A 27,364-nucleotide genomic window follows, 5' to 3' on the forward strand; every position below is an offset into this window, starting at 1 on the left:
CAATCCCCATCAGCAGGATTGGACATGCTCTTCTGTAATCACAGTTTAATGGCTTACAGTTTGTGGGTTGAGCTCTGGTAATAGACTGACTAGAGCTGTTATCTCCCTGCAAATGCAAGGGAAACACCTTTCCCTAAAACTTGGCTAAAGGAAGTTTTATTTGGCATGTGTTAGCCCACACTTGCAAAGCTGAAGGCTGTGTATGCAGTCAGTTAGCACAGATCACTTGAAGTACAGTCAACAGATATGTTAGAATTAATGGAGTTGTCTGAACTCTTTGACAGAAACATCTCTAGGCAAACTTCATTAGATCCACATCTGCAAATTAGAAACCTTTCTACCCTGTTTGGGGTTTGTTATCTTTAGAAATCACCATGAAAGGTGGAACAGCTGTGAGAGCTATTATTCAAGCTGATATATAATGATTGCAACAAAAGGTAAGGGTGTTTAGACAGATGATATGAAGAACAGATTTGCAAGAGGATCATTAAATTCATGTTCCTCTGAGCTCTTAGGAGCAGGTGTGCATTAAAAGGAAGGGCATGAGTGAGACCCTCAAGTCCACTGAGGGTTTATGAGTATATTCTAGACTTGTCATCGCAGTGCACATCAGAAGAGGGATTGGGGTGAGCAGGAGAGTGGAGGAAAACAGCTTTGTCCTACGGAGGGAAGTCATCTACAAAGGTGTCCTCAGAAGTTCCATTATGTATTTCAGTGGTTTCCAAGAGATGTAACATCCTTATTTTATTGATGAGAACCGTTACAGCTTTAGTTGCTTGTGTGGTACTTGGTGCCAGGCTGGTCCTCAGCCTGGAGGAGGCCGATGCTGGAGGACTCTGCCTTCAGTGAGACATTGGAGCGGGGCATGTGAGGGATGTCAGTGCCAGGTGCATCCATGCCTTGGGTCTGGCAGAGCTGCAGCTTGTCATGCCAGCAGTTATTGGGGGTTTGGTGACCAGCCAGTCTTTGAGGTAGATGATGAATCTTGACTGGCCTCTAGCTTGAGAGGGGCGATAAGCAGACAAGAACTAATGGGGCTTCTCCTCCTAATGCCCCTGTCCTGGGGAGCGATGGCTCTCGCTGCTTCAGGGCTGCTCTTCCCCTAAAGGTTTGCCTATCCTGTCTTAGCTGTTTTTCCTGATTCAGGGGCCAGGACAAAGGGTTCACGACTCCCAGGGACTGCGCAGATCTGCAGAACATCATCAAAGAGAGGCACAGCCTGGAGAGGGGGTTTTTGCCTCCCCTGGCTCTGGTGAGAACTGCAGGGATTATTTGGGGGTAAAAAAGCTTTCATTGCTTTCAGCTCCACATAGCAAAACAGTCACTTTATCAATCACTTGGCACGTGTGCTTCAGCAAGGCAGAGGAGGCATGCCGAGGCTCCAGAGTTAATATCAATGACTTTCTCAGAGGAGGGGATAAAACCTGAGTCCTGGAAACTTAGATTCCCTTCTGGTGCTGAGGGGAGGGGAATAAGGGAGGTATTATTAGAAAGCATTTCTTTTATTTAACAGATGTTAAATAGCACTATACCACTATATCAATCTGTCAATTACACTAATAGGAAACAGGGTATAGAAAAGTTAAGAGATGCGAATTGTACAGGGAAACAACCGCCCCCCTTCTGCAGGATCCTGTGTTTGGGGCCGGGGGCTGGGCACGGCCCCAGCAGACGGTGCAAAGCACAAGGAGCAGCCTCACATCTGCCAGGCACATGTGGATAAAAAGGGGAATAGTTGTGGACCATCACAGAAAGAACTTGTTGCAGCTGGACAGGTTTTCTTCCACCCTGTCCTGGTTGTCGTGCTTGAAAGCAGATTTAAAAAAAAAATGATCCTTAAAGCAGAGACCATACGTATATTTGGTTTTTTTACAATGTGTATACATCTTGCTATAGGTTTGAGTGGTGTAATTCAGCATTTTGAGAACCTAGGTGGATTAAAGGCTGGAGGGGAAAAACAAACCTCTAATGGGTGATTAGAGGTTGAAAAGCAAGCTTGGCTTTGCAGTAGCCAGCAGTGGTCCCAAGTCAGACCCAGCGCTGTAACAAGAGAGCGGTGGTGTTTTCCTCTTGGACACTTCATCGCTTCCTTAAACTCGTCCTGGTGATCCTCAGCCACCGGCTATGTCTGCAGCCAGCTGAGTTTGGTACAGTTTTATTAACATAGCTGCATGGAGCCCAAGGTTAAGTGATGAGAATTTCAAAACAAAACAAAACAATAAATTAATAAAATGGAACGTGTCACCAGCTGATCCTCTTCTGACCACCATCTGTCCCCTGATCATGTGATGTCTCCCAGCTGGCCACCCAAGAGACAAACCATGCAAGATCATCATCACAACATATGCTGCTATTTACACATTTTTAAAGGTAATAGTTGCTAGGCTGTCATATTAGTAGTTAAAAGTAGTTATTTGTAAGTGAGGGGAATTTTTCTTTCTTTTTTTTTTTTTTGAGGAAGCCCATGACTCAGCAGGTATATTTCTGACAGACATGTTCAGGGTTGGATCAGTGGAAGTTCCTATGTACAGTATATGTGATTCTGCCCGCCCTTGTTCTATGGTATGCTGTTGTGCCTTTTGTAATAAACAATAGAATAAATAAAATAGAAAGAAGGCAATGATACTACAAATTTTACTGGTGTACCTTTTAGGAACATTATGTGCCCTCTTTGCCATCTCCAGGCTCCAGGATGCGAACCAAGCTGTGCGTTTTTAAACTATTGTTAAGATCAAGGATGTGGTTATGAGAAGACTTACAATTTATAGGATACTTAAGCATTAAGGATTGAGGCACAGAACATTTCCTGGGGATTAACGACTGACTGGGTGAGCCTTAGGCCATTAACCCCTGCCTGTCATTAATCTTCAGGAAATGCCCTGCAGTGAGGTCGTTATTGTTGTTATATGCTGAAACAGAAAATAATAATAAGAAAGGTCCGTGGTTTATTTATTTATATTTTACATAACACGGTTATATTGGAACTGTAGGAAATTAACATCTTTCTCTTTAGCTGGTCGTACTGCTTGAATTAATGCAGTTCATGCATCTCCCTGTTTGTGAAAGATTATTGTCAGATTGCACGAGTGTAAACGGAGGCAGAATTTGGCCCACTGCTTGTGTTGCACAATATTTAATACAATGAATAAGCAGTGCTTCTCTGGTATAACTGCTGGCAGATTTTAGCCCTATATAGAAACCAGCTCAAAATGCTTGTTTTACAGCAAAGCAATTTATTCACAGTTCTAAGCATCTTGCAGCCTTTTTTTAACTCATTGAATAATCCTTTTAGGTTCCCTATAAAGCAGGTGAAATGCTTCTGCTGCAGTCCTAAGGCAGAACACAGGCTGCATAAATAGCATCTAAATTACTAGGAATACAAAATACACATACAGTAATACATACCTACAAAGGCAAATTCATACTGACAGGACTGCAGTGTGTGCTTATCAGCAGCAAAACATCTCAGGGAAAAAAAAAAAAAGTGGCTTTATATTGAAATTGTATATACATTTCTCTCTATATTTAAACACTTAAATACTATTTTGTGCATGTTCTTAAACCCAGATGCAGACTCCTTTTTAATGAGCCTGCCTGCTTAAACATTTATTAGCTTAGAGATGTATAGTTTTCATAAAGCTGGCTGAAGCTTTTTGCAGAATATCTTTGCAAAAAAAGCTTTTTTTTGTGTACATGGCCTCAGTCCTTGCAACCTCCTAGAGAGTCTGTCAAGGCGCAACTTAAAAGCTCGTTCAGGCGACCATGACCCCCTGCTAGCAGATTGTCTGCCTAAAAGGTAAGGGAAAGCTAAAAAAGAAGTAGAAACTTAAAAGTAGCTTCTCAAAGGCTGCATAGATCTTTTTTTTGTTAAACCTAAAGTGTTTAAAAGCTTTAATATTGATGGCCTGTCAACTTTGTCCTGATTCTTTGGCTTTCAGTTAAAAGGTTTTTGTTGTTGTAGCTTATGCAGTTGCTCTGTTGCTATGGAAACGTGACATCAAAATGACGTTTCTCTGTTTAAAAGCTTTTAACTAAATTCCTGCCTGTCAGATGTAGGCCCCATTTTGTGCACTCAAGCTTCAAGCTGTTGCAAAAAGGTTTCATATGTTCTGTTGTCATTCAAATTCTTTATCCACATATGCATGTCTTGCACTACAAAAAACCTAAACTAAAAACTCAATCTATATTAAGTGTCCTCTTTTAAAACCCTTTTAGGTCAGTCAGCAATGGCTGCAGCAGAAATTCCCAGTTACATTGTCTCTTCTCAGACTGAGAAACACAGGAGGGCCAGAAACTGGACTGATGCAGAAATGAGAGGTTTAATGCTGGTTTGGGAAGAATTTTTTGATGAGCTGAAACAAACTAAAAGGAATGCCAAAGTTTATGAGAAAATGGCTAACAAACTCTTTGAAATGACTGGAGAAATTCGCCACGGAGAGGAAATAAAGATAAAAATTACAAATATGACATTCCAGTACAGGTAAGCTTCAGTTAATTCTTTTTATTTTAAGAGATTTTAACAGGGACAACGCAGTGATTTTTGCCTTTCAGAAAGAAGTCTCCTAGAGGAAATCTGTCGATAAAAGATTAAAGATTGTTCATATCGCTTTTAAAATTCTCTCTTGCCAGTGCTGTTACGTCATTGTTAATTTTTTCCCCCATTTCATGTCAAACTCTGGGACAACTTTGTTTCTTTATAATTAGCTAGCATTGTTATGATGCAGAGGGATGGAAATGTATTTAGTGGGGAAGAAGATTTATTTTTTTTTCTCTTTGCTGAGGGGACTGATTGTGTTAGCTTGGCAGCAGTTCCTTGCAGTGAAACTCCTGCAGTTTGAAGTGGCCAGTGAGAATCGGTATTGTAAGGCAAAGTTTAAAAAAAACCCCACAGAATAATGTTTTGGGGGGCTGAAGCTCCTAGATTTTGGTCTTGTGAGTTGAAGGGTTACATTTCACGGGGCCAGGAATAATTGAATGTCTTATTACTGAGTGACACACATTGCTATAATTATAAGCAGCAGCAGTGAAAGAACTATTATATCTGCAGAGAGAGAATCAATGTGCACCGTCAATACTGCTCCAAGGGAGTCGGGGGGAGGGTGGAGGTGTCTACAAGGGGATGATAAAGAACAGGCAGTGTCAGTCAGGAGGGGAAGTTGGCTTTAGAAAATGCGAGGCATTTGTGCATTTGTTGTTTGCAGGGGGAAAAATAATTAGAACTTCACAGAAATATTTGCATATATTTTTTTCCCCCTTTTAAAAAAAAATCTTATCTCTGTGAGGCACAAACTGCCTCATACTGGAAATCCTGAGTGGTGATTTTAGCTATGTGCTTGTAATGCAAGAAAATCAAATATGTGACTCTTTTATTTAATCTCTCCTCAAAGCTCGTATTAATAATAAAAAAGGTTATTACAGCAGGCAACCATGTTAAAACTGCTCGCTTTTCTGTAAGGCACCCTTACTGTGTTTAATGCAGAGACTACTCATCAAATAGAAAACTAGGGAAAATCCTGTAAACCCCTTAACTTTGAACGTCCTTCTTCTACATTTGTATGATGCACAAGCATAATCTTTAACATCTTTCCCCATAATATTAAACTTGATGTTTTGTAGCAAATGCTAATGTCTCCAAAATGTTTTACTAACCCTGCTGTAATCCTTATAATTTTCTTCACCCAGACTGTAGATGTGAAAGCTGGAAGTAAGATAAATTTTTGCCCAGCATCACCCAGCAATTCACACTCAGATGCAGATTTAGAAGTCGGGAGTTGTTGGCTACCAGGCCTTTGCTTAGTCTGCTAAATCTGCAGTCCTCCCTGCTGAGAAATACATCTCGCGGCACTGAGATTTTACAGGTGTCTAGCAACACTGCATGATATTTAAGTGCCGTAATTGCCAAGTGGAATAGGTTATTTCTGTCAGCCTTTGTTCTAAATTTTCAGCGTTGTCATCAATCAGACCGTCTCAGTTTTTCTAATTAATGTTTTTACTTTAAAGTTGCATCGGGGGAAGGGAAGCAATAAAATCACTCGCGTACATGCACTCTGCGTGTATGTGTGGGAAACAGCACTTTTTTTTAAGAATTCTTATGTTTCTGTGAACTTCTAAGGTTGCTTCTGTTGCATGTTGTCATGCTGCTTTTCTATTTTGCAGTGCATTGCAGCTCCCTGCTTATTGATTAAGATGCTAATTTAGGAGAGTTAGAAAACTGCCTTGCACTGTCACGGTGCTGTTTCATTTTGTACTGTTGAATATGAAATGCATCTTTCTTATTGTTTGTTCTTATCCAAAGCACGCCTGTGTGCTTTGCTTTAAAGGCGAGGTGGTAGAGGGAACGGGCACAAACAAAAGCTATGACTTAAAATTTCTAGTTTTCTGAGTGCTTTTTGTTGGCGTGTGAAGATAGGAAACGTTGTGATGAAACTAAATGATGCGAGTTGCCACTGACTGCTGGCTTTGCTGTGAGGCAGCTGAGTTTTAATCCACTGGTGCCTGCAGGATACTTGAGGAAGATGTTTTACCTCACTGTATTTCTGGGCATCATTGCTGCACTGTGGCATAAACTGAAAAAGAATATCCTGAGAGTGGGAAAATGATCTATTTTGAGATAATATTTTGTAATGATTATGTAGGGTTAGTAAGCATGACGTGATAAATCGTAGCACCAGCAGGAATTGGGGGTGGGGGGTGGGGGTGTTTTACACCTGAGCAGTTATATCTTCCCACCGCTTCAGGATACTTTACTTTTTTACGCAACTGTTTACCGTGTTGCAAAGGTGCTATGGTCTCTAGTCTTACTTTAATACTCAGAAATGAACTGGATTAGAATATTTAATCAGATTATCACATCTAGCTATGTGTCACAAGGTCATAAAAGAAAATAAAATTTCTGTCCTACAAATTGCTATACATACATATATGCAGTTACACATATGTGTGTATCTTTTTCTATGAAAGGAAAAGCAGTGCTTGAATATTTCTACTAGTCCTTTTAACCAAGTTCAGTGTTAAAAGTGTTATCACTGGCAAGTCTTATCTTGGGACATCTCTTGATACAGATATTAATGATCTGAAACATTAAAGGATCTAAAATAGAAAGCAGTTAACATGTTTATAATGGTGCTTTCCAGTTCGAGGATCCCATAGCATTTTAAGATGCAGTTCTATAAACACTGTTTTGCTTATTTTGCTCAGTGAAAGCCGTTACTCATTGTGCAGAAGGAGTCAAAGTCAGACAAACACATACATATATATGGGAACAGAGGTTCTTAGCCAGTAATTGCAGTTGCTGCAGCTAATTCAACTCCGTGCGTGCTTACGGTGGCACGGAGCTCGATATGGGCTCACAGCCCAAGTATTCACCTCGTTCTGGGTACGTTTGGATCCTACGTGGAATTCTGTGCTGCCAGATAAACTTAGTTCATGTGTAGTTTGGTGCATGTGAGCATCTGTCACAAAAGCCATTTTAGGGTGGTCATATCCCATTCCTCCACATCTGAGGTAAAAACATGATTCAGATGTTAAAGTGCCATTATACAAATCTATTTTAAGTCATTATTTCCTCGTTGAATTCTTGTGTTTATTTCCAACTGCCCTATATTTCAACGAGGTGACAAGAGAATGAGAAGATGTTTAAAAAACACAATTAGGCTGAGATGTGGAAAGCTTTCTTTATTAAGAGAAATGGAAAAGTTTGTGACTCGCTTGGAAAGAAGGCAAAGACATATAAAGGAGTTCTAGAGGTGCATAAAAATATACAGTACTATTTTTCAGAGCATAAAGGAGATAATTCTTTTGCCATAATACAATAAGTTATTTAGTGGAATTGCAAGGCAAGAAATGTAAAACTAGTTAAAGTCATATAAATTTGTATTACACTGCATAATAAGCATGTGGAGCTCATTAGCACTGAAAATCATTGACACCAAGAGAGCGCTAGGTTGTTTTATTATTTTTTTACTAAAGAGTAGATTTATTAAATAAAAATACAGACACTGTTTGTCTTCAGATTAGATAGAGTTGTAAAAGACAACGGATTTCAGGATATTACTAGCTGTCAATGGAAAAGTAAGCAAGTATCTTTGTGGGTGAATGTGCCCGTAAAACCTGTCCATCAAAATGATTCTTGAAGTATTTAGCACTGACCTTTTTCAGAAGCGAAGCAGTGGCACGATGGGCTATATGGGAGCAGTTCCTGTATTCCTCTGCATTACTGTGGTCCAAGTGCATTTGGAGGAAACTATTCAGGGAAAAATATACCATGACCTGAAGTAATTCTTACTGGAGTCTCAGTATATTAAAGGACCATTTCATCCACCATGGAAAAAATTGGCTGGGTGGAAGATTCCGCGCAGCACCATAGGTATAAGGAACATTTTTTTGTGGGTTCATTTGAGTAAAACTCTGCTTTTAGGAATTGCTGTAGAATCTAAAATAACTGCTGTGGATAGATCAGCCACCAGGTTTTTCATGTTCAGTTTTAAAGACACCTGTGCGGTAAGCTTGTGAACCTCCCTATTTATCCGTCTGGGGAGGAGGAAGGGCTGAGTCAAGCCTGCTGGAATTCAAAGTTAAGCTTTCTGATGTGCTGGTCATCAAAAGTTTTGCTGAGATTAGCATGCCAGCTCTTGCAGTTTAGCATCGCTTAAGGTATGTGCTGAATTCTTTCTATTATGTAGACTACTTGGGACATTCAGCACATGCGAACCTGTAATTAGTTCTTCTAAAAGAAAGCACTGTCCTGTCACCGCTAATGTGCTGATCTTAATGTGTAACACTACACTGTATCTGTTGTTATAATATTTCCACTGACATAATACACACTGGCTCATAAAAAGAAAGCAGGGTTTTTAAAGCTTGCAGTGGTCCACAGTTTTGACTGATTCCTTCTGATGTTTAAAAATAAGAACTGTGTATGCAAATTTGTTATTTTCAAAAACATCACCCTCCCCAAAGCTGAGAAAACAGGATGCAGCTGTTGCTTTTTGATTTGAATCGCAGTCAATTAATGTTAATGATTGGTAAATTTTAATCAGTCTCATGATTTGAATAAAAGATTAGTCTAATTTTTTATTTTCATGTGTACATGATAGCAATTAAACATTGTTGATTGTGTAATCCGTTGCTATACTCTGTGACATTAAGCAACTGGAATATTTGACCTCTGCTACAGCAAATGATAAAATATAAGTGCAGCCAAATTACTGCAGAAAGTTGAATTTGAATATTTTACCATCTTTCTCTTGAATTTCAATAATTTATAGCAAAAGCACAACTTAGTACTGTACTTTCATACATCTTTCTTTTCCTCACCATTGATTGGTTCATGAACAGTTGCTATTTATTATTTATTTCGAAAGCTTTTCTCAGAAACCCCAGGAGATGGATCTTGTATCCATTCCTTAAGGCAAGTAGTAATCTCAAATACTGTAATAATAATAAAAAAGCAATAGTGTTTTGAGCAAAGCCTGAAAAAATGCAAGTTACAGATTGCTTGCTTTTTACCAACTAAATAATGATGATTTAAAAAAACTCTTTAGAACATGATATTGTAATAATTTTGTTTTAGAAGGTGGCTTAACAGGCGCAGAGAATAAAGTTTGAGGAAAGGTCAATGGCAGCACAAATTACACAACTGTTGTCTCAGGCCATTCAGTGGGGTGTTTTGGCAGTAGGATCTCAAACCCCATTAATTTATTCACTTCTCTACAATAAGACAAGCAACCACCTTTCAGATTAACTGGGTTGACAGTGTTTTTCATACGTCAGATATTTGTCCACTGGAAACTTGACTTTGATCCCTGAGTTTTTGGAGAGAGTTCTCAGTTGCCTCTGCTCTCAGCTGGATTTTAATAGAGCCTCATGAAACAGCAACAGGTCTAGATAAACTCAGCATGAATTTATTTTGCAAGCTCTGCTGACTTTCTCACTTACCTCTGTTTCTTACCTAATTTTTCTGCCTGGCTTGCTCACTCAGGCAGTGATTTGCCCAATTTCAAAATGTTGAATGTTTGGCTCATCTTCCTCTCTCATTTCTGGACTATTGCGTCCCAGCCTTAACTATTGTCCTGTTTCTTTTTAACATCTTCATTTTTTGTTAAAACAGACTAACAAACCAAAACACAGAGAAAGAAAACAAACGAAAAACTCCAACTTTACATTTTGGATGCAACTAAGACCTGCTGTGATGAGTTATGGAAATGACTGACTTACAGCAGTAAATTCATCTTTGCTTTAGACTTCAGTTCTGCCAGGAGTATGCTTACCTCAATGCAAGCAAAAACTCTCAGCTGTCTCACTAGGTTTTCTGGACTTCTGGCGGTTGTAGAAAAAAAATACTTAAAAATCAGTGAATCGTGAAACTTGATGTTTATGTTACGAAATTAGTTATTCGGCTGTTTTTACCAGAAAGCTAAAGCTTCACTACTATTCCAGTGAATATTCTCCCTGTTTACCTCCACCTGCAGCGTTCCTACTTCTTTTCCAAAGGACTGACGCTCCCTTCCCCCTTATCTTCTCATCTCTCCTGTTTCATCCTTTTTTCTTTATGTATGAGCCAGACTCCATGCAGGTAGATGGTTGCTGCTGGTGCTGCTTTTAAGCTGACGAAGTTCTCTTGCCTACCTTCTGGTGATCGCTTTTTTTTAGCCCAGAGCTATGGTAAGCAGTCAGAAGTGGAAGAATTAGTATCCATTCAAGGCATCCAGAGCCAAAGAAATACCTGGTTTTATATAGCTGCAATTCTACACCTGTGTGGGCAAAAAATAACAGCTTTTCTTTCAAAATCACGATAGTTTTGTAAAAGAATGGGATCTGGATACACAGGTGTCCTCAAACATAAAAACCAAGGTACTGCCTACTTGGGCAAAATACCTACTCCTCAAAACTTTTCACAGAATCATAGAATGGTTTGGGTTAGCAGGGACCTTTAAAGGTCATGTAGTCCAACCCCCCTGCCAATGGGCAGGGACACCTTCCACTAGACCAGGTTGCTCAAAGCCCCGTCCAACCTGGCCTTGAACACTGCCAGGGAGGGGGCAGCCACAACCTCTCTGGGCAACCTGTTCCAGTGTCTCACCACGCTCATTGCAAAAATTTCTGCCTTATATCTAGTCTGAATCTACCCTCTTTTAGTTTAAAACCATTGCCCCTTGTTCTATTGCAACAGGCCCTGCTAAAAAGTCCCTCCCCATCTTCCTTGTAAGCCCCCTTTAAGTATTGAAAGGCCACAATAAGGCCTCCCTGGAGCCTTCTGCTCTCCAGGCCCCAGTGAATGCATTTCAATGAGCAGCTGAGGATGATAATATTTTAAACCCTGTTGCTTGAATATACTAGGGGCTTCAACATGGGCAAATGTGGAATGTAGATTTGGCTAGTAGCTTATAGTGGTTTAATTGATACGTTTTTCATGCAAATAGCCTAAACAATTGAACTAAAAATAATCAATACCAAGTGATGGTTGCTGTCAGCCCTGTATTTAGCTATTTTGCATCTGTGCTCGATGGATATACATGTATTTGTAGGTTGTGCTAGATATTCTCTGACTATGAAATTGCAGCAGTAGGTTGTGAAACATGTATGAAATTAAAATTTTGAATGCATAGAGGGCATAAAAGTACGGACGGCTGTGGAGGCTTTGCTATGCAGGACTATGATGTGCATTTCTAAATAGCTGGAAAAGCTCATCAGACCTTGCAAGGATGAGGAAAAAAAGAAGAATCCTTAAATGGCTTTAAAATCTAAGCAAATCTTTATGCCTTCTTTCCTCACTGGTGGATTTCCCCTTACCCTAGGCTGAGCGCTGTTTAAAAGGAAGAACTTCACGTTCTCACTTTTAAGTTTGGCACCATTTTGATCATGTTTACATGTTATTTAATTCTATCCTTTGCAGGACCAGTGTGGGCAGGATGGATTCTGAGGAGGAAAAACCTGAAAGGCTTCAAGAGAAGGGGGTGGGCCAGGTGTCCAGGAATAGTTTTTATCCTTTTTTCTGCAAATGGAAACCTCTTGCTAGCTGTGAGAATCAGATTTTGTTCAGCTTTTTGTTAATTTGAATGAAATCTGGCTTATGAAAATGGAGAATTTGTCATCAGTCTTGCCTTTCCTGTTGTGTTCCTTTGCTGCATTTTGATTTAGAGTAACGAGATTCCAAATGGGAAAGGCAAATGGAAAGAAAGTTTGGGACTTTAGCTGGGCACTGGCGTTTCTTTGAGATGTATAATTCATCTATATACCTCAGTTTTATATTTCTCAGTAAAAGTAAAAATAACAATGGGTACCAAGTGGGATAGCAGTGAATTAGCAGTTAGGACTGAGTAATAGTTCTCATAATAAGATGCATGGGAAAGACAAGGTCATGGTTGATAGTCCTTTCACTGTAATGCTTTTGTGCATGCTGTTTATAATGCATTATTAACTGTTTTCATTGGGGTTTTTTTGTAAATTAATGAAATTCTGTATTCTTCCTACACTGATCTTTATACTGTAACAGATGAACAGACATCTACATCTCATGGTTCTCACTAGGATGTTTACCTAGGCAATTCAGAGCTTTTGGGCAATATTAGGAAAAGGATATGAATTATATTTATAGCCACTTGCATTCATCATGGAAAATAAATATTCTTCAAAGCATGGAGGGGACAGGGCTGCCCATAGTTTGGTAAAGGCTGTGGTGTGTTGCCTACTCTAGTTGTCAGCTTGGTTAGTCTGGCACTCTGTAAGGGGAAGAAAAATTACTCTGCAACCAACGTAGTACTGTTTCCATTAGAAGCTGTAATATTCTTTATTTGTATTGAATTTCATTGGGGGTTTACATGCAACTTTTAATCACAGGGTCAAAACTAGGAAAAGAAACTGAAAGGCTTCATTGACGATTAGAAGAAAATAGTGTCTAATTTTATTCTCGTTAAAAGTATTCGGTTCAACTCCTAAATGTGACCAGAACAAGTGCTTTGAGATAGAAGATCTGTATGAAAAGTACTTTTGTAGGAAAACAAGCTTTAATGTTGTATGCCTTTTCTTACAGGAAATTAAAATGCATGACTGACAGTGAAACTGTTGCACCTGACTGGCCTTACTACAAAACCATTGATAGGATCTTATCCAAAGTGACAGACCACAGCGATGTGAAAATGCATGAAAATCAGCAACCAGGTCCTTCTACATCACAGACAGAGGCCTCGCAGTCTCCATCAGCTAAGTCGACACCTCTGTATTTGCCATATAACCAGTTTACATATGAAGGAAGGGAAGAATGCTTTGAAGATGAACATTCAGAGAGCTCATCAAGCTTACTTTCTTACAAGCTGAGGTAGCATCTGTTTTTCCTCCTTTCTCGTGTTTCACAGAATGAGTCGGATCTGCTATGTAAAGAGGACACCCTGGCACATTTTTCTCTAATAGATGTATCTTTTCTGTAAATCACAAATGAGATCTGTTCCCCAGTCTCAGCCACTTTGCTGAATTAGGGCATTTTCTTTATTCCTTTTTGAGAGACTGGAAGGGCGTAGGAGAACTGGGAAAAAAGTTGTATAATATTGCCAAAACTCAGCATGCATGTCACTGCTCACATGAGGTAGAGTGTTTATAATAGAAGTATAGGCATGTTCAAGAGAGTCCTGCAGTGCAATCAGAGATATAACATACTGCTTAGATGATTTTTGGCTTGCTCTAGTTTTGCTTTTGGTACGAATATGAAATTTCTCTGGCTTCAGCTATTATTAAAATGGTGAAAAGATGCAAACTAAATATTTCCGTGGACACTGAAATGCTACTCATGCAGTTTGAAAGTACATTGCAACATTTGAAATACAATTGAGAATGTCACTTTTTTGAAGTAAATGCTAGTTTGAGAATACAAACATGTGTTTCCTTTTTTGATAAGATTTGAGTTCTCTGGAAGGCAGCGTTTTAACAAAAGGCAGGGTTGTACACTTGATACAAATTTTAGACTTTACTGGTCTCATTTTTCATCCAGAGTGGTGTGAAATAAGAGTTGATTACAGTTTTCTGGCAGGAAAAAAGTTGATCCTAGAGATCCTTATCATGAGTCTGTGAGACTTTAACTATTACAGTAAAATTATCTGTCAGTCATGAAACTGAGAAGGTGTTGAGCTGGAAGAAGAACCAACCTAACAAGTTTGGATTATTGTTTCCAGGCCTACTCTTGGATGAATAAAACTAGGGTAAATTCATTCAATCAATTCAAGCAAATAGCCCTTAAGTAGCTGAATATTTTTTTTAAAGTTTTTTTTTTTTTTGGCAACTGAATATATATTAGGGTCATAAGTCTTGAATTGTAGCAACCTATTTGTTCACAAGCAACAATTTTTTTCATCCTAGTTCATAGAATCCTAGAATGGGTTGGGTTGGAAGGGACCTTTAAAGGTCATGTAGTCCACCCCCCCTGCCATGGGCAGGGACACTTTCCACTAGACCAGGTTGCTCAAAGCCCCGTCCAACCTGGCCTTGAACACTGCCAGGGAGGGGCAGCCACAATCTCTCTGGGCAACCTGTTCCAGTGTCTCACCACCCTCACAGTAAAGAATTTCTTCCTTATATCTAGTCTAAATCTACCTTCTTTCAGTTTAAAACTGTTACCCCTCATCCTATCACTATACTCCCTGATCAAGAGTCCCTCCCCATCTTTCCTGTAGCCCCCTTTAAGTCCTAGAAGGCTGCTGTAAGGTCTCCCTGTAGCCTTCTCTTCTCCAGGCTGAACAACCCCAGCTCTCTCAGCCTGTCCGCATAAGGGAGATGCTCCAGCCCCCCAATCGTCATATGAGATAACCCTGATACACAATCTCTCTTGATTTTAGGATTTGCAAACTTCAAGATCACGTTTCTGATGCAATAACTTTTTTCCCAATTCACAATTTGATTTCCAATAATATTATTTAATTAGAAGGTCACTTTTCCACAAACATGAGGTATAGTTTATTCACTAGACTATTCGATAACATCAGACTTTTTAAAAATGCCAGATGTTAAGTTTCTTCAGCTTAGGGACAATTGCAAGACAACGCAGATTTTTTACCCTAGGTGACTGCTAGGGGAGGACAGAGGTCACCACACTAGGTTTGATTACAGAGTGTAGACAAGCTATCACAGAAGTCAAGCTAATCAACCACAAATGCGTATCTTGCATGTGGACTCTCACTCTTATGTAGATGGTTTCATTTACAGCTAACGTGGGCTTAAGCCACTCTAACAATTATTTCCATAGTGATAAGATCTGGAAAATTTAGGCTATAATGCATTTTAGCCATCTTCAGGTTCAGTGGGTTTTTTACTCTGTCCAAGGTAATTACCTAACCTGTTTTACTTCACTTGGCTAGTGTAGAAACTGCAGAACATTTAAATATAGCCTTTAATGGCACAGGCTGGTGTTCAAATGCCTTCAAGTCTGTATGTCAGGTAATGAGGCTTTGTCCTTACAGTAGGTCAGGCTGCAGTGCTGCTCTTGCCTGCTAAGGATGGCTGTGCAACAGGGTTTGGGAGCTGGAGGGAAGGATAGGTCAGCCGGCAGTGTGGTAGGACCTCCATAATACGTTGCTCCCTAAGTTACAAATGCAGCCATGCTCTCATAATCTCTACTGTAAAAGAATTTTGTGCAATATAATATTGTGCATGTCATTTAACAACAAGATATATACATATTAAAACATTTAACACTAGTGTTAAAATACAGTTCTGCTGTGTTTAAAAAAAGAAAAAGTTGAGCAGTAGATACTACTTGAGAGATTAATAAAACATTTCAGATGAGCATTGTGATCGGATTAAAAATTAGAAAGATATTAATGGCACATGTATTTGGAAGGAGGAAAAGTGGTATTCCAATAGTCATAGGGGGTCTTGAAAAACTTGTACGGCTTTGACCTGCTTAGTTCAGCCTGATGAATGAAAGAAGAGTAGGGAACCCTTTCCTGGCCAGAAGGAAATACAGTGCTTGCTAATGATATTAGATGGGTTAAAATCATTTAGAGCTTCCTGTAAGACAAGAAAGATAATTCTTTTATAGTTACTAATGGAAAATTATGAACTGAGAAGCAATTTTCAGCTTAAGCAATTAGTGTGTCATCCTGTATTTGAAAAACACTTTGAAACAGCCAACAAGAGAGAAAAGAATTAGCATACAAAATTTGGGTCCATTTTGGCTTTTTTGTAAATGCCCTTGCCTCTAAACCGTACACACTTGATCTAACAGATTCAAAAAAGGAACTAAAGACAGTACTGGGATTTGAAATTACAAGAAAATTTCAGGTCCTCAATTTTCCGATCAATTTGTGTAGTTTATGGCTATGCAAAACAATTCTTTTGAAACATATTTTGAAAAATATACACACATATCTCTATGTAAAATGTAGATGTATTTTACAGCTGTATATACCTTATTTTTTCTGTGAACCAGACGATACACAGATCAGTCAATTGTGCAAAGTAAGCTTATGCTATGGGATTTTTTTCTTCAGTAATAAAAATCATAATGTTATGGCAACAATGGATAGTGAAAAAACCTCAAACGGTACTTTTTTTAAAGTCAGCTTTTAAACTTCTTGAAAACTTTACTGTTATTCCCTTACATGCTCAAACACAGTTTTTGAGTGTCAGCTTTGCATTTTCCGCAGTATCCTTGAACGTAGCAGGAGGCTACTTGGCTATATAAATTACAACTTAAAACAAATTATTGGATTTAATACTTAGCTTTCATGATAGAGAAAAATGTCAAGATTTATACTTCAATCAGTACATACATATTCTCCAGTTAAAAATAGTTGAAACTGGGTTTCTTTGCATTTTATTTGAAATTCTTTGATTTTGGGGCCTTCTTACAAAAACCAAATTTTGCTAGTTAGTGATAATAGAATTAATGTGGGATAAAATTAATTTTTATTTTTGTTGCAATTTGCCAATGAGGGAAACATTTGGAATCCCTATTTCCCTTTAATAGGGTGCCTAGTATTTGTTTAGTATTGTTCTAACACTGCTCTTGGGCTTCGACAAATCTTGCATTATACTGCAATGTCCGTAAAACATCTGACCATATTCTCTTATGGTCAGATAATATAATGCAATGTGGTGGAGTCTTATATTGCAGCTTAAACTTTTAAAACCAAAATTCCTGACACTACTATAAATGACTTTTTATCTAATTGAAAACAGTGTTTTTTCACCATGTGGGCTAATTTATAGTCTTTATTTTCATTGTTAAAGTAATGACAGAACATAATTATACAGACTCTGAATGTGGTTCAGACTTCAGCTGTTCTGCCTTTTCTATTGTACGGAAAATGGGGGTGAAAGAGTTACTTTCATAGATTAATAGACCATAATAATACCACCATATCATCTAGCCTGACTTCTTGTTAAATACCATCCATGTATTTGAATTCAGTTATTCTGGTGTGGAGGCCAGAGATGTTATGGAGAGGGTTCTGTGACATGCTTCCCTTCAGCAGAGGACTACTGCAGTCAGGAGCCCCATGTCTCTCTTGTCCTCCACTTCTTTGTTTCTATGATTCGTTCGACTTTTGGAAATTTTTTACTAGATATCCAGTCTACATCTGATATATTCAGAAGATGGAGAATTCACTCCTTCCTACAGGGATCTGTTCAGTGATCAATCCCTTCCTTAAACCAGTGTCTTGTTTCTAATGTGAATACAGTGAATTAAACTTTTAGATATTGCTTTTATTTGTCTTTCTTTTCACTGTATTGGAGACCCTTTCAGTATTTTTCACTTTTTGCCTCAACGTAGTTGTGTACCGTGATCTTTGGTATTCTTTAATTTTAAAATGTAGATTAAATAATTTGGTACAGAAGGTTTACACATGGAGAAAGAGTAGGAATTGGTAGCATGAATTAACCAAGATATGAATTGTTTAATACAAGTGCATTAAAACTTGGTTAGGATGCTAATTCAGGAAAGAACAGTTTTGGCAAAGCCTTTAATCTTTCTAAAATTATGCCATGGCTATTTAAAATCTGAATGGGCAGCATCTACAAAGAAGTTTGGGCTTTAGGCTATGCGCATTATGTAGTGCATCTTAACTCATTATGCAGATTTGTTATCATAGTAAGATGCTGTGCCCAGGCTCTAAGCCATTTTTGTGGTTCTTTTCTACACTGTACTTCAATGATGAGCCTCATTAATTCCTGAATGCGTCTGGCTGTATTTGAATGAGCCTAGTTTACCAGAAGATCCGGTTGCCTGATCCTCAGTACTCAGACTCTGAAGATCTTTGTGCCATTGCTAATATTACTTATTTAGAGATAATTGTTAATTATTTTCCATAAAGATATGGGTTATAGAGGTCTACTCAGTTTTGTACATATCTAAAAAAGCACAAACAAGTCAGAAACAGCTGTTAGCTGTTGAAAGCCATAAATTCCAGAAACTGATGATACTGGAGACCTATTTGCCACGAAGTAGTCGGAAAGGAAGAATTGTTTTTATGGTTTTGTGAAGGTAATACATTTTGGTAGACAGATTACTCTTTGTATTCAACTCCTGCTTCATTAATTATCCACACACATCCCTGAAATGAACCTTATTGGGTGAGTGTAGGTAATCAGTCAAGGAACTTTTAATTGAACAGTGAATTAAATTGATCTTAGATAGGTAGACAGCAAATGCATTTGAGACTTGCCTAATATCTTGCCTAATTGTATCTGGAAGTTTTGCTTTGTTCCTCCTGGTTGGCAATACACACCGTCATTTCTGCTCAGGCTCCTAGATGAGAGGGAACATTTTCTTTCCCTTGGTTTGCTCCCTTTGAACCCTACCTGTCTGTTTTATAGTGTGCAAGGTTCTGCTTGGAACATGGTCGCAATGCCAGAGCTCTTCCACATTTCATTTGTGTGGTCAGGGGAATACCAGTGCCAATTCTCTTGGACGCTGCCTGCCATAGACACTGGAGACCCAAGAGTATCAGCAGATTGTATTTGAGGTCCTGGATTTCCTTGACACCTCTTTTCTCTAGACTCAAAATCTGCTTTCAAGACTAGGCTTGGCAAAGAGTGGAGAAACTGCTTTGGCAGAGGCTGTGGATGCTGTCAGAATCTGTTGCACCCCTATTGTCACAGAGATGTTGGCTGCACAGGAACGCAACATGGAGAATCAGCAACGGGAACTGATTGGTGTTTGCCACAGCAAACATTGATTATTTCTTATGCTTGTGCCTATAGATTGCCAGACTAGACATACTCCTAGCTGAAACTATTTGAGGATACTGATGCTGGTGGGTTACTCAGTGCTGAACTCGTATTTCTATCCCTGCTTCCCTCTTGTCTTTCTGTTATAAAAAGTTAGTGACACTGGAGAGGTCTCTCTGGCTACCTAGGAGACCTAGAACTTCTCGAGAAAGATGGCTTAGTATCTGAGGAAACACTTCAGTATTCAAATAACTCCTCCAGGCATTACTGGACGTTTTACATTGTTTCATGTTGCTGAGGGTTCTTTACTCATAAATTAGATTCTTTAGATCCTTCTTTTGTAGACCCCTTCTCAAGAGCTCTCCTTCAAGAGCTATTCTGCAAGAAGAGAGGGTTGTGAATTCCAAGTGCTTACCATGGACTTGTGAGTGATCATAAAGCCCTATCATTGATAGTCACTATGGCTGGAGAGAAAAGGAGATTGGGAACACCACCAAAGCTAGGGGTGGCTGAAATAAATATTTCTTTTCAATGAAGGCTCTCTAATTACCAAGTTGCGTTTGTTAATTGTAGGCAAACATAGAGAGTACTTTGGAGACCTTGAAGAATCCTTGTGCCCTGGCTTTTGGGGGGACTTCTCTGTGCTGAAACCTGATTTTGAGCAAGCACTTGTCAACGAGTACTTTCTCAGTTATTAGCAGACTGCAGATACTGCTGATACAGTTCCCTAGGTAGCTGCCATCACCAGCAGACATTTTGCCTCTTTTTCCTCTCAGAAGCTGCGCAAGACAGTTATTGTCTTGGACATATGGTTATACATCTTGCAGGTTTTTGATGGACCACATTTGTTTAACTGAAAAACAGGTAAAATCCTATACAGACTCTATGAAAACTCTTCAAAGATTTTTTTCTCCTCTCAAAAATAAGGGTTATTTTAGATCTTTCAATCCAAATCACTCCATTTCCTTTTTAAATTTTTTTTTTTTTTGATCTCGATTGAAATTAAAAACCAGATGGCAACCACAATTACCAAGGAAGTCATGCAATACTCAGTGCAGCTTAATACCATTGACATGCCTCAGATTTTCACTCTCATTCCTTATTAAGGACTATTCTCACCAGGGCTTACTTTGACAAGACACAAGCCCTCTTGTGGCTCTAGGAGCCTGTTCTTGTTTCAGATGAGAGGTCTTAGTATGGCTACTTTCTAGTACTGTACAGGGAAGAAGATAGAGATCCATCGAGTTTTCAATATTTAAATCCTCTGTGAAGACAAATTTAAATTCAGAAGGTGTCTTTGGCTAAAATAATACCATCATTTCAGAAAGTTTCTTGCTCTGCCTACCAGAAAGCATGCATTCTTTGTGAATGTGAGTGCAGTGATGGGAACCTTTGAATAACAGATTCAGTGTTGTCCTTAGACTGCTATAGACCTCTTCCACTTGCTTGACCTCTTTGAGAACCACATTTCAAATCATTCTGGCCCTCAGAGTTAATGGGGGCAAACCAAATTTGCTGTCAGCCAAGACCCATTCTTGCAGCATTGTCTGGCTGTGATAATCTCAGTGATCAGCTGCAAGCTTGATCCACAATTTGATCAGAGCAGCATGTATTTGCTTTATGCACATTTATTTGATGCCCAAAATCAAAAATGATATATAGAATCTACAAAGGTGAGTTTATTTTGTATACCTTCCAAAGTTTTGTTTAGCATAAAGATGATGACTTCTCCTTTCCCTTAGCATCATCGTAATGGTGCAATGGTGATAAAGCCCTTTGAATTGTACAAGTAACTTTAAATTATTGGATAATCTGAAAGCTAGTGGTCTTTGTTAACCATCTTAGTGTATATTTATAAAGGAAGGTTGTTCTTTTTTACCTATACGCAGGGGGACAGCAAATGACTAAACAGTACTCAAAACAGTTTCCCTCAAGACCAATGCTAAATTTTTTTCTCTGAGATTTTAAGAGCATTTAATTTAATCTACTTGCTTCTTTTCATAGACCTCACCCTTTTTGGGTCATTGTACTCTTAAATGTCAAGGGGCTTGTGTCTTTTTGTTATATTTGCATGAAGTCTTTCAGATGCTTAGGATTGTTTCTTTCTCTTGCTGAGAGATCTGAATGTCACAGTCACTGTTGCACAAAGCCTGTCAAGTAGGATAAGAACATGAATGAAATTATGATACAAATCTGCCACAGCTGAGTGACCTCACTCCCCACTCCCCTTCTTCATGTTAATAAAAACACATTCCTCGAGTTCAAGTTATCCTTATTCAAGGATGTCTTGAAATCTGCAAGGTGTTGACATGGCATACTACTCACAACTGTGCTATCTCATTACTGCATTTCACCTAGAAAGGGTACTGCGTTTGGCAGAACATGACTGGGATTGCTGTTTGTGTGAAGGGATTGCAAGACCCATCATCCGATAACTTGGATGCTGTAACTCCAGTCTGAAGTTACAAAAAGTGTGAATGAACATGTGGACTATCACTTTAAGTTAGAAAAGAAGTTATCCAGCTGTAACTGGAGGTTTTTAAGATGTGTAGTACACTTACACATTTGCCTTCTACTTGCCTTTCTTCCTCCTTCACAATTCAGTATGCTTCTTTCTTAGATCACAGGTTAAGAGCAACAGATCTATGTGTGTGTGTTCTGACTTGCATGCTGTGCAGGCTGGTTTTGAATTAATGTGTTGCACTGTCACCCCAAGTTAGGACAACCATGAGAACTATATACCTTGAGAGCACTCTCTTTATTGCTAGATTTATCTCTTTCTTCCAAAACAGAAATTCAGCATGATGTAGCACAGAGGAGATTCTTAAACTATTACCCAAATTGCCCATGGCAGTTCTACAGATTCAGATGAGGGTGTACAATTTGATACATGCTTGTCTAACTTTTATACCCTGGGAGAGCTTAGAGACATTCTGCTAGAGAAACATCAACATGACTGGATACATAGACAGACTTGGATTGAGCAATCTGGTGTTCTCCAAGGACTACAAACACTCTTTTTGAATTTCAGAAGAATTTGGTTTTTAATCCAAATAGCGATTGATTACTATATTGAATACAGAGTCTTGCCTTTATATTATGGTGAAAACAAAACTATAGGCAGAGGGTTACAGTGTGCTTGAAATGTCTGTAAAAATGTTAGGAGTTTGAAGGGAAGAATGGTTTGTTTTCTTAGCTATCCTACTTGATAAAACTTGTCATTAAACTAAATATGAGAAGGTAGCCATAGTATCCCGTGTTTGTGACAAATACATTTAATTAAAAAAAAAATCCTAAAGTGCAATTGGCAAATGCCTCTAAAAGCAGATATGAAATGTGATCAATCATAGAATTACAGAATCATTTAGGTTGGAAAAGAGTCCAACCATAAACCTAACACTGCCAGGTCCACCACAAAAACATGTCTCTAAGCGCCATGTCTGCAGGACTTTTAAATACCTCCAGGGATGGTGACTCAACCACTTCCCTGGGCAGCCTGTTCCAGTGCTCGATAACCCTTTTGGTGAAGAAATTTTTCCTAATATCCAATTTAAACCTCCCCTGGCACAACTTGAGGCCATTTCCTCTTGTCTTGTCACTTGTTACTTGGGAGAAGAGACTGACACTCACCTCGCTACAACCTCCTTTCAGGTAGTTGTAGAGGGTGATGAGGTCTCCCCTCAGCCTCCTTTTCTCCAGACTAAACAACCCCAGTTCCCTCTACTGCTCCTCATAAGACTTGTGCTCTAGACCCTTCACCAGCTTCATTGCTCTTCTTTGGACACACTCCAGCACCTCATTGTCTTTCTTGTAGTGAGGGGCCCAAAACTGAACACCGTATTCGAGGTGCGGCTTCACCAGTGCCGAGTACAGGGGTAAGATCACTTCCCTAGTCCTGCTGGCCACACTGTTTCTGATACAAGCCAGGATGCCATTGGCCTTCTTGGCCACCTGGACACACTGCTGGATCATATTCAGCCAGCTGTTGACCAACACTCCCAGGTCCTTTTCCACCAGCAGCTTTCCAGCCACTCTTCCCCAAGCCTGTAGCATTGCATGGGGTTGTGACCCAAATGCAGGACCTGGCACTTGGCCTTGTTGAATCTCATACAGTTGGCCTTGGCCCATTGATCCAGCCTGTCCAAATCCCTCTGTAGAGCCTTTCTGCTCTTAGGGAGATCAACACTCTACCCAACTTGGTGTAATCTGCAAATTTACTGATGGTGAACTCGATCCCCTTGTACAGATCATTGATAAAGATGTTAAACAGGAGCGGCCCCAGTAATGAGCCCTGGGGAACCCCACTTGTGACCTGCCACCAACTGAATTTAACTCCATTCACCACAACTCTTTGGGCCTGGCCATTCAGCCAGTTTTTTACCCAGCAACGGGTACACCGTTCCAAGCCATGAGCAGCCAGTTTATCCAGAAGAATGCTGTGGGAAACGGTGTCAAAGACTTTACTAAAGTCTAGGTAAACAACATCCCCAGCCTTTCCCTCATCCACTAAGAAAAAAGGGAATCTTCTAATCTGTTTCCTGCTAAACTTTTATGTTGTTTATAATGTTTTCTGACGGAATATATCAATGAGCAACTGCTGTATCTCAGTGCAAGGGCAAATTGTCAGACTAGTGTTCTGTAGTGGGACTAGCCTTACTGATGTGATGCTTTAAAAAACAAGATGTAACCTAACACCACACATAACAATGCAGAGATTTCTCTGGATGGGATGGTTATTGCAGCTTTAAAATTGGAGTTTTAATGGCCAGATGAGCACAATGTCTCTCCCAATACAGTTTATAAATTCAATGTGTAAGAAAACTTATAAATTCAATGTGTTAAAAAAAAGAAAAAAGGATGCCTGGTATTCTGCAGGGAAAATTGTTAGTAAAAACAATGAGATTTTAAAACTTTTTTTTTTTACAGTCTGTAACACTATGCAATAATACAGTAAATACTTATGTTTTGGCACAAAATTGAATGGGAATTTATTGGAGAAGATGGGTTTAAAAATAGATTAGGTTGTAGCCTGGCCAAGAATGTAGTATAGAATTTTAGGTTCTAACGCAGTTTTTTTTTATAACTGTGATTTTAATTGTTAACAAATATTCACATTTCAGAGCTGAAGAAAGACCAGTTAAGAAAAGAAAAATGCAAAGCTGCAGCTTCCAAAAGAAGAAGCTAAAATTAATGGAGGCCATGTTAGAAGAACAAAAGAAGTTGAGTAGAGCTATGGAAGAAACCTGTAGAGAAGTGCGCAGGATTCTGGATCAGCAAAACATCATTCAAGTTCAAAGCTTACAGTTACAGGAGAGAATGATGAATCTACTGGAGAAAATGATCTCCAAATCTAATGTGTAGTTTCCTTTATGAATGCCTCTGAGATTACTATTGATATGATAGATATCCCTTTATTGCACACCATATGTGTGTCTGTTGCCCTATTCCCAGGTTTTCCATGGAAATGAAAACTTTAGTGTAATTTTAGTTAAGCAAAGAGAACAGATAATGCAGGGTGAGAGCTATCCAGTATGATAAAATTAGTGCAATATATGCCTAAGTTGAATTATTTTTGTACGGAAAGGTTAAGGGATGAATAGCTTTGGGAACTTCAGTACTATTTATGCCTATGTCAGGTATTGTTTTACAAACAGTGGTGGTGTATATTGCTTCACATCAAGGACTATAACTTGACCTGTTGTAGGAGAACAAAATAGTGCATTTCTAAACATGGTAATTGCATCTTGACTTTGCTGATGATCAAACCCTGTTTTGAAACATACGCTGTGATTGTACAAGTGACCTATGGTTCTTGTGAAGAGCTAGTTGGGACCATGAGATACATAATTTTAAACTCCATGCCTGATATGAATAGTACTCTAAAGTATTAGGCTAAAAATAATCTATTCAAATACACTTTTGATATGAAAAGAAACCCCCCAAACCACCTTACTATATACTGAATACTAAAATGTATAGAAGATACTTGAAGTTGCTTTTGATATTAAATGTTTAATTTTTTTCATTATTAACTGGAATCTGTTGACTTTAATGAACAACCAGCAATGAAAAGTCTCATTTATTCTCTGTCACAAAAGAAAAATATTGTACTGTGTGTATATACATATATATATAAAATATCTATCAAATGAAATAAAGAAAAAGAAGAAACTTATTTATTATTCTGGCCAGGTAGTATGCTTTGGGACAGTGAAAATACTGGGAGAGATAACCATGCTCAAAGGATTTTAATTCTTAATTGCAGTGTAAAGATCTCCTATACTGATGCCCAAAATATAGAGATGGAAGTCATGAAGAACAGTCAACACCTGTATGGTAGTATTTGTTGGCACACAGCTTCGGTGTGCAGTTGGATGTTTTAAGGTGGGGTCTGTAAGGCAGATCAACGTGATACACCACAAGAGGGAGCTGGAGGCATAAAGGACTGTATTGAAGTCGTTAAGACGAAATACCAGTAAGTGCTTGGTTCTTCAATGAAATATGACATTGAAATAACCTTTAACAGAAACTCAAAATTTTGTCAGCTGTATTTCCTATATACCATTTCTTTTTGCTTTCTCCTTGAAAAACATATTTCTGCTGCTTTTACTGTATTTGCCAGACTGAAGGTTAGATTCAGATACAGAAGTATAGAAAGTATAGAATTAATGTTAGTACTAGGAACTCAGGCCATTTTCCCTTGGCACTATTAAATAATGTCCCCTCCTGAAACTTTGTTTTTGAAGATGTTTGCATTTTCCTATATAATTTATTGTTGCCTAAGCTAATGTTAGCTAAACTATTTTAAAACCCAGACCCAAATAATTAATCTGTAATTATGCTTGGTGAACAGGGTAAAGGTTACACTCACCAAGGAAATTAATAATATGTGGAAGTATTTCTTAGAAGATCATGCAGGTATGAAGATTAGGAATGATTAAGTATGTAAATGTGGCCCATTCATACAGAGTTTAATTCATGATAACAGGATAATGCAAATGTAGTAGAATACCGAACCTGCAGAAAATGGTGGCTGCTGAAGTATAAATGAAATAACTTTCCTTCCCTCCACCTTTACTACAGTGATTGGAAAAAGAGCAAATGTCCGGTCTGATTCTTCAAAGATAGGGTGATAGCTGACATTTAGCAAAAGTGAAATTCCGAATACTTTTGTGTATGTAAATTGAATTAGTCATATCTGAAATAGAATCGTGAAACGTTATTATATGTCTGCTTGCAGAACTACCTTTAAAAGCAGGACTGTTCCTAATGTCATACAGGTGGTCAGAATACTTGCAATAGCATTGTCATACAGGCAGATGGAATATATGTTGTGTGCTTTGTCATGGTTTTGCACATTCCAAATGTAGATCTGTCACAGATTCGGGTAGGCTGATGTATCCATGTTGTAGTGCTTCCTGGCACTTTAACTTGTTTACAGTACGATATAAAGAAACTCTCACCTGACTCCATCGGAATTAATAATATTTACTGATTTATCTACTTGAACCTTATAGCAATTAAATCCAGTTAATGAGCAATACCAATGGCAGCATATTTGAACCTTGTACCATACAGTAGGTAGCCCCTCTCCTTGCATGCTGTGAGAATTATAACTCCAGAGCTGTAGGAACACAGGAATGAAAGAAATCCACTGATTCCTTGCCTGCTGCCACAAGCAACCATGTCATATAATCCCTTTTGTAAATGTTTGGATCTGTATCTTAAAATGAATTAGGTGTTTTGTCACCAGAATTATATGAAGAGCTGCATTACAGACGGGTAAGCTGCAATTTAGAAGATTGCTTCTAGGATTTTTCCTGGTCAATTTATACCAATTGCTTCTTGTATCAACACTGTGATTTTGCTGCTTTCTGTAGTGTTTACTCTTGAGAGCCAGAGATCGTGTCCCATGCAGCCCTTCTTCAGAAGAATAACACTCTTTTATAAGGTAGGGATTATTCTGATGACTCTTTTGCTAATTTTGCTCTTTGAGTTCATCCTTTTTAAAGTTGAATGACCAGAATGATATACAACATTCTAGATGAAACTCTGAACGTTGTCTTACATAACTGCATTAAAAGAAGTGGTGTTTTCTGGAGGTTGTGAGATTTTATTTCTATAAAAACCATCATTTGTTTAGTAGTTAAAGTTCAACCTCATTTCTTTAACAAAAGGCTTTATTCCCATTCTTCCAGATTATCTG

At 38.6% G+C, this 27,364-nt stretch overlaps 1 protein-coding gene across 1 annotated transcript in view; it reads left to right on the top strand.

Annotated features, from left to right (window-relative positions):
• The window catches only part of MSANTD1 (Myb/SANT DNA binding domain containing 1), a 46,365-nt gene extending 21,035 nt beyond the window's left edge, over positions 1-25,330 (top strand). The window contains exons 3-5 of the mRNA XM_074821348.1: positions 4,216-4,480; positions 13,031-13,315; positions 24,279-25,330. Coding sequence (XP_074677449.1) covers positions 4,216-4,480; positions 13,031-13,315; positions 24,279-24,519 — 791 coding nt within the window. The 3' untranslated portion in view covers positions 24,520-25,330. The remainder of the gene's footprint in view (positions 1-4,215; positions 4,481-13,030; positions 13,316-24,278) is intronic.
• Positions 25,331-27,364: the final 2,034 nt, after the last annotated feature.

The sequence above is a fragment of the Strix aluco genome, chromosome 4 (genome assembly GCF_031877795.1).
Source record: "Strix aluco isolate bStrAlu1 chromosome 4, bStrAlu1.hap1, whole genome shotgun sequence".
Classification (NCBI taxonomy): domain Eukaryota; kingdom Metazoa; phylum Chordata; class Aves; order Strigiformes; family Strigidae; genus Strix; species Strix aluco.